Raw genomic sequence first — 7,608 nt, 5'->3', positions numbered from 1 at the left:
CAGACTGTATGGTATGCTGCCTGCCTATCTGTGTATTATGTACAGACAGACTGTATGGTATGCTGCCTGTCTATCTGTGTATTATGTACAGACAGACTGTATGTTATGCTGCCTGTCTATCTGTGTATTATGTACAGACAGACTGTATGGTATGCTGCCTGTCTATCTGTGTATTATGTACAGACAGACTGTATGGTATGCTGCCTGTCTATCTGTGTATTATGTACAGACAGACTGTATGGTATGCTGCCTGTCTATCTGTGTATTATGTACAGACAGACTGTATGGTATGCTGCCTGTCTATCTGTGTATTATGTACAGACAGACTGTATGTTATGCTGCCTGTCTATCTGTGTATTATGTACAGACAGACTGTATGTTATGTTGCCTGTCTATCTGTGTATTATGTACAGACAGACTGTATGGTATGCTGCCTGCCTATCTGTGTATTATGTACAGACAGACTGTCTATCAGTGTATTATGTACAGACAGACTGTATATCTGTGTATTATGTACAGACAGACTGTATGGTATGCTGCCTGTCTATCTGTGTATTATGTACAGACAGACTGTATGGTATGCTGCCTGCCTATCTGTGTATTATGTACAGACAGACTGTATGGTATGCTGCCTGTCTATCTGTGTATTATGTACAGACAGACTGTATGGTATGCTGCCTGTCTATCTGTGTATTATGTACAGACAGACTGTATGGTATGCTGCCTGTCTATCTGTGTATTATGTACAGACAGACTGTATGGTATGCTGCCTGTAAAAAAAAAACAGGAAATGTTTTTTAGAGCCCAATTTATACAGTCCCATTCGGACCACATTCTTGGTCAGCCTTATCTATCTCCCCGTGGACATGAGTGGGAGTCGACCTGGGCCGTGTGGGTGGTGGTCTGTTTTAACACATGGTGGCTAGTTAACGAGTGGGAGGAGACCTGGGCCGTGTGGGTGGTGGTCTGTTTTAACACATGGTGGCTAGTTAACGAGTGGGAGGAGACCTGGGCCGTGTGGGAGGTGGTCTGTTTTAACACATGGTGGCTAGTTAATGAGTGGGAGGAGACCTGGGCCGTGTGGGTGGTGGTCTGTTTTAACACATGGTGGCTAGTTAACGAGTGGGAGGAGACCTGGGCCGTGTGGGAGGTGGTCTGTTTTAACACATGGTGGCTAGTTAACGAGTGGGAGGAGACCTGGGCCGTGTGGGAGGAGACCTGGGCCGTGTGGGTGGAGACCTGGGCCGTGTGGGTGGTGGTCTGTTTTAACACATGGTGGCTAGTTAACGAGTGGGAGGAGACCTGGGCCGTGTGGGTGGACGTCTGTTTTAACACATGGTGGCTAGTTAACGAGTGGGAGGAGACCTGGGCCGTGTGGGTGGACGTCTGTTTTAACACATGGTGGCTAGTTAACGAGTGGGAGGAGACTTGGGCCGTGTGGGAGGAGACCTGGGCCGTGTGGGTGGACGTCTGTTTTAACACATGGTGGCTAGTTAACGAGTGGGAGGAGACCTGGGCCGTGTGGGTCTGTTTTAACACATGGTGGCTAGTTAACGAGTGGGAGGAGACCTGGGCCGTGTGGGTGGTGGTCTGTTTTAACACATGGTGGCTAGTTAACGAGTGGGAGGAGACCTGGGCCGTGTGGGAGGTGGTCTGTTTTAACACATGGTGGCTAGTTAACGAGTGGGAGGAGACCTGGGCCGTGTGGGAGGTGGTCTGTTTTAACACATGGTGGCTAGTTAACGAGTGGGAGGAGACCTGGGCCGTGTGGGTCTGTTTTAACACATGGTGGCTAGTTAACGAGTGGGAGGAGACCTGGGCCGTGTGGGTGGTGGTCTGTTTTAACACATGGTGGCTAGTTAACGAGTGGGAGGAGACCTGGGCCGTGTGGGAGGTGGTCTGTTTTAACACATGGTGGCTAGTTAACGAGTGGGAGGAGACCTGGGCCGTGTGGGAGGTGGTCTGTTTTAACACATGGTGGCTAGTTAACGAGTGGGAGGAGACCTGGGCCGTGTGGGAGGTGGTCTGTTTTAACACATGGTGGCTAGTTAACGAGTGGGAGGAGACCTGGACCGTGTGGGAGGTGGTCTGTTTTAACACATGGTGGCTAGTTAACGAGTGGGAGGAGACCTGGGCCGTGTGGGAGGAGACCTGGGCCGTGTGGGTGGAGACCTGGGCCGTGTGGGTGGTGGTCTGTTTTAACACATGGTGGCTAGTTAACGAGTGGGAGTCGACCTGGGCCGTGTGGGAGGTGGTCTGTTTTAACACATGGTGGCTAGTTAACGAGTGGGAGGAGACCTGGGCCGTGTGGGTGGACGTCTGTTTTAACACATGGTGGCTAGTTAACGAGTGGGAGGAGACCTGGGCCGTGTGGGAGGAGACCTGGGCCGTGTGGGAGGAGACCTGGGCCGTGTGGGAGGAGACCTGGGCCGTGTGGGTGGAGACCTGGGCCGTGTGGGTGGTGGTCTGTTTTAACACATGGTGGCTAGTTAACGAGTGGGAGTCGACCTGGGCCGTGTGGGAGGTGGTCTGTTTTAACACATGGTGGCTAGTTAACGAGTGGGAGGAGACCTGGGCCGTGTGGGTGGACAGGGTCCGTTATAACACATGGTGGCTAGTTAACGAGTGGGAGGAGACCTGGGCCGTGTGGGTGGTGGTCTGTTTTAACACATGGCGGCTAGTTAACGAGTGGGAGGAGACCTGGGCCGTGTGGGTGGTGGTCTGTTTTAACACATGGTGGCTAGTTAACGAGTGGGAGGAGACCTGGGCCGTGTGGGTGGTGGTCTGTTTTAACACATGGTGGCTAGTTAACGAGTGGGAGGAGACCTGGGCCGTGTGGGAGGTGGTCTGTTTTAACACATGGTGGCTAGTTAACGAGTGGGAGGAGACCTGGGCCGTGTGGGTGGTGGTCTGTTTTAACACATGGTGGCTAGTTAACGAGTGGGAGGAGACCTGGGCCGTGTGGGTGGTGGTCTGTTTTAACACATGGTGGCTAGTTAACGAGTGGGAGGAGACCTGGGCCGTGTGGGTGGTGGTCTGTTTTAACACATGGCGGCTAGTTAACGAGTGGGAGGAGACCTTGGCCGTGTGGGTGGTGGTCTGTTTTAACACATGGCGGCTAGTTAACGAGTGGGAGGAGACCTGGGCCGTGTGGGTGGTGGTCTGTTTTAACACATGGCGGCTAGTTAACGAGTGGGAGGAGACCTGGGCCGTGTGGGTGGTGGTCTGTTTTAACACATGGCGGCTAGTTAACGAGTGGGAGGAGACCTGGGCCATGTGGGTGGTGGTCTGTTTTAATAAATCCATTATTCATTTGTTTTAGTCCTCAGTAACTTCATTAGACTAACAGAATGGGTTCTCCAAATGGCATATTTTGTGTATAATTACGTTACTGTTACATTAAATCAATAGTTATTTTGTTCATTAAACACACAAGACTGTCCTGATCACAGTCAACACACATAGTCGGCTAAGAATATAATAAAATATTTTTTCAAGAATGAAATACAAATAATATTTTTCCAACACAACTTAAGTTTGAAACAAGCAATAGTTATAATACATGTGAAACAATAGTCTCTAGTTTCTACCCGGTGGTAGACTATTTCAGCCCCGTTTCACTTTGAGACAAGCAGCGTAATGGACTCTTCTTGATGATTCAATCAATGTACTTTTCTTCTCTGAATCTCCATTTGGATATTGGTTAGACTACAACTAGGCTGTGGAAATGTTAGCTACGTTGATATTGGTTAGACTACAACTAGGCTGTGGAAATGTTAGCTACGTTGATATTGGTTAGACTACAACTAGGCTGTGGAAATGTTAGCTACGTTGATATTGGTTAGACTACAACTAGGCTGTGGAAATGTTAGCTACGTTGATATTGGTTAGACTACAACTAGGCTGTGGAAATGTTAGCTACGTTGATATTGGTTATACTACAACTAGGCTGTGGAAATGTTAGCTACGTTGATATTGGTTAGACTACAACTAGGCTGTGGAAATGTTAGCTACGTTGATATTGGTTAGACTACAACTAGGCTGTGGAAATGTTAGCTACGTTGATATTGGTTAGACTACAACTAGGCTGTGGAAATGTTAGCTACGTTGATATTGGTTAGACTACAACTAGGCTGTGGAAATGTTAGCTACGTTGATATTGGTTAGACTACAACTAGGCTGTAGAAATGTTAGCTACGTTGATATTGGTTAGACTACAACTAGGCTGTGGAAATGTTAGCTACGTTGATATTGGTTAGACTACAACTAGGCTGTGGAAATGTTAGCTACGTTGATATTGGTTAGACTACAACTAGGCTGTGGAAATGTTAGCTACGTTGATATTGGTTAGACTTATGCTACAGTCATATGTGTGTGCAGTCATATGCTACAGTATAGCATGCTAAATTATTCTGATCAGTGATAGATAAACACTTGATTTAGACTATGTTATAGCATGCTAAATGATTCTGATCAGTGATAGATAAACACTTGATTTAGACTACAGTATAGCATGCTAAATGATTCTGATCAGTGATAGATGACCTATACCACCTCCAGGTATTTGCCCAGCCAGGAAACAATTAACCAAATAGCCAATACAGACGGAGATTCAGTGAAACAAAATCACAATGATTGATTATCAGACCAGTCAGTGAAGTCCCAGCCTTGTGGAGTACGTCTCAGTTACTAAGCGACTGAAGTGAAGAGCAAAATATTCAGCTTGTTGAAGCTAAATAACATGCTGTAAAAAATGTTCTGATCGGTGTTGATCAATGAGCCACCTAGACGAGATGATCAGGAGCAGCACCCACCTAACCCCTAACCCTAACCCCTAACCCCTAACCCTAACCCCTAACCCCTAACCCTAACCCCAACCCCTAACCCCTAACCCTAACCCACCTACACAAGATGATCATGAGCAGCACCCACCTCAACGTAGCTAACATTTCCACAGCCTAGTTGTAGTCTAACCAATATCAACGTAGCTAACATTTCCACAGCCTAGTTGTAGTCTAACCAATATCAACGTAGCTAACATTTCCACAGCCTAGTTGTAGTCTAACCAATATCAACGTAGCTAACATTTCCACAGCCTAGTTGTAGTCTAACCAATATCAACGTAGCTAACATTTCCACAGCCTAGTTGTAGTCTAACCAATATCAACGTAGCTAACATTTCCACAGCCTAGTTGTAGTCTAACCAATATCAACGTAGCTAACATTTCCACAGCCTAGTTGTAGTCTAACCAATATCAAAGTAGCTAACATTTCCACAGCCTAGTTGTAGTCTAACCAATATCAACGTAGCTAACATTTCCACAGCCTAGTTGTAGTCTAACCAATATCAACGTAGCTAACATTTCCACAGCCTAGTTGTAGTCTAACCAATATCAACGTAGCTAACATTTCCACAGCCTAGTTGTAGTCTAACCAATATCAACGTAGCTAACATTTCCACAGCCTAGTTGTAGTCTAACCAATATCCAAATGGAGATTCAGGGAGAAGAAAAATAAACCTGACATTGATTGATTCATCAAGAAGAGTCCATTACGCTTGTCTCAAAGCAGCGTGAGACGGTGCTGAAATAGTTGACCACCGGGTAGACCATTGTTTCACATGTATTATAACTATGGGGGATGACTTTGGGAGTTTCAGGAAGCAGCAATTTGATTACTTCAATTGAATTAGCCTACTTCATTCCAATATTTTTCGTCGTTCAGTGATATTTATTCCCACAGTCCTTATTTACGGATCCATCCAGTTGTAGATTAGAAAACAGTTATTGTGGCGATGAGAAGAGATGGGTGAAGGGACAATTTTTTTTTTTTAATTTAACCTTTAACTAGGCATGTCAGTTAAGAACAAATATTTTTTTACAATGACGATCTACCCCGGCGAAACCCTAACCCTGACCCCTAACCCTAACCCCTAACCCTAACCCTGACCCCTGACCCTAACCCTAACCCCTAACCCTAACCCTGACCCTAACCCTGACCCTAACCCCTAACCCTAACCCTAACCCTGACCCTAACCCCTAACCCTGACCCTAACCCCTAACCCTAACCCTGACCCTGTTGAGGATGGGCTAATTGTGAGCCGCCCTATGGGACTGGCCTGCCGCACCACCTGGGTTAAATGAGGAAGAAACATTTCAGTTGAAAATATTCAGTTAGACAACAGACTAGGTATCCCCCTTTCCCTTTCTCAATCACAGCCGGTTGTGATACAGCCTGGAATCGAATCAGGGTCTGTAGTGACGCCTCTAGCAGGGAGACACAGTGTCTTAGACCGCTGAACCAGGGTCTGTAGTGACGTCTCTAGCACTGAGACACAATGCCTTAGACCGCTGAACCAGGGTCTGTAGTGACGTCTCTAGCAGGGAGATACAGTGCCTTAGACCGCTGAACCAGGGTCTGTAGTGACGTCTCTAGCAGGGAGATACAGTGCCTTAGACCGCTGAACCAGGGTCTGTAGAGACGCCTCTAGCAGGGAGACACAGTACCTTAGACCGCTGAACCAGGGTCTGTAGTGACACCTCTAGCAGGGAGATACAGTACCTTAGACCGCTGAACCAGGGTCTGTAGTGACGCCTCTAGCAGGGAGACACAGTACCTTAGACCGCTGAACCAGGGTCTGTAATGACACCTCTAGCAGGGAGACACAGTACCTTAGACCCCTGAACCAGGGTCTGTAGTGACACCTCTAGCAGGGAGATACAGTACCATAGACCGCTGAACCAGGGTCTGTAGAGACGCCTCTAGCAGGGAGACACAGTACCTTAGACCGCTGAACCAGGGTCTGTAGAGACGCCTCTAGCAGGGAGATACAGTACCTTAGACCGCTGAACCAGGGTCTGTAATGACACCTCTAGCAGGGAGACACAGTACCTTAGACCGCTGAACCAGGGTCTGTAGAGACGCCTCCAGCAGGGAGAGACAGTACCTTAGACCGCTGAACCAGGGTCTGTAGAGACGCCTCTAGCAGGGAGACACAGTACCTTAGACCGCTGAACCAGGGTCTGTAGAGACGCCTCCAGCAGGGAGACACAGTACCTTAGACCGCTGAACCAGGGTCTGTAGTGACACCTCTAGCAGGGAGACACAGTACCATAGACCGCTGAACCAGGGTCTGTAGTGACGCCTCTAGCAGGGAGACACAGTACCATAGACCGCTGTGCCACGCCTAGCCAAGTTTAAAACTGCCAGGAGGATAGTAGTAACAGGCGCTGCATAACAACCATCAGGAGATTAAGAGCGTAGCCCGTGCCAACGCCGCCTCGGCGTTACGGCTGCATTTCACACTAAAGCCATAGCAGAACTTTACCTCAATCATGGCTAGGTAGGTTGGCAGTATATAACAGTAGAGGCTTTGTCTCCGGCAAAACCGTTCATATAGAAAGAACAGTCTGGCAAAACCTTTCATATCGAAAGAACATTCTGGCAAAACCGTTCATATAGAAAGAACAGTCTGGCAAAACCGTTCATATAGAAAGAACAGTCTGGCAAAACCTTTCATATAGAAAGAACAGTCTGGCAAAACAAAAAAGTATTCTGGATGCTGAGGTTTGTTTGGAAAAAAACATCTTGGTTTCAAAGGTGTATCTG

At 47.5% G+C, this 7,608-nt stretch overlaps 1 protein-coding gene across 1 annotated transcript; it reads right to left on the bottom strand.

Annotated features, from left to right (window-relative positions):
* Window positions 1-846: 846 nt before the first annotated feature.
* Window positions 847-7,336, bottom strand: LOC139419343 (mucin-3A-like). The gene is made up of 6 exons (XM_071169283.1): window positions 7,328-7,336; window positions 7,057-7,146; window positions 6,892-6,981; window positions 6,672-6,761; window positions 2,638-3,225; window positions 847-2,529 (listed from the first exon to the last, which is right to left on the bottom strand). Exons 1-6 carry the CDS (start codon window positions 7,334-7,336, stop codon window positions 847-849), a joined length of 2,550 nt encoding a protein of 849 aa, XP_071025384.1.
* Window positions 7,337-7,608: the final 272 nt, after the last annotated feature.

Source organism: Oncorhynchus clarkii, chromosome 10 (genome assembly GCF_045791955.1).
Source record: "Oncorhynchus clarkii lewisi isolate Uvic-CL-2024 chromosome 10, UVic_Ocla_1.0, whole genome shotgun sequence".
NCBI classification, from domain to species: Eukaryota; Metazoa; Chordata; class Actinopteri; order Salmoniformes; family Salmonidae; genus Oncorhynchus; species Oncorhynchus clarkii.
This window is presented reverse-complemented; position numbering and strand designations above follow the sequence as displayed.

What these genes read in the sequence shown, in the direction of transcription:
- LOC139419343 (XM_071169283.1), bottom strand. An exon ending in CCCTGGTTCAGGGGTCTAAG is followed by an intron (nt 3,226 to 6,671) that starts GTACTGTGTCTC and finishes GTGTTAAAACAG; the next exon opens with ACCACCACCCACACGGCCCA. An exon ending in CCACCACCCACACGGCCCAG is followed by an intron (nt 2,530 to 2,637) that starts GTCTCCTCCCAC and finishes GTGTTAAAACAG; the next exon opens with ACCACCTCCCACACGGCCCA.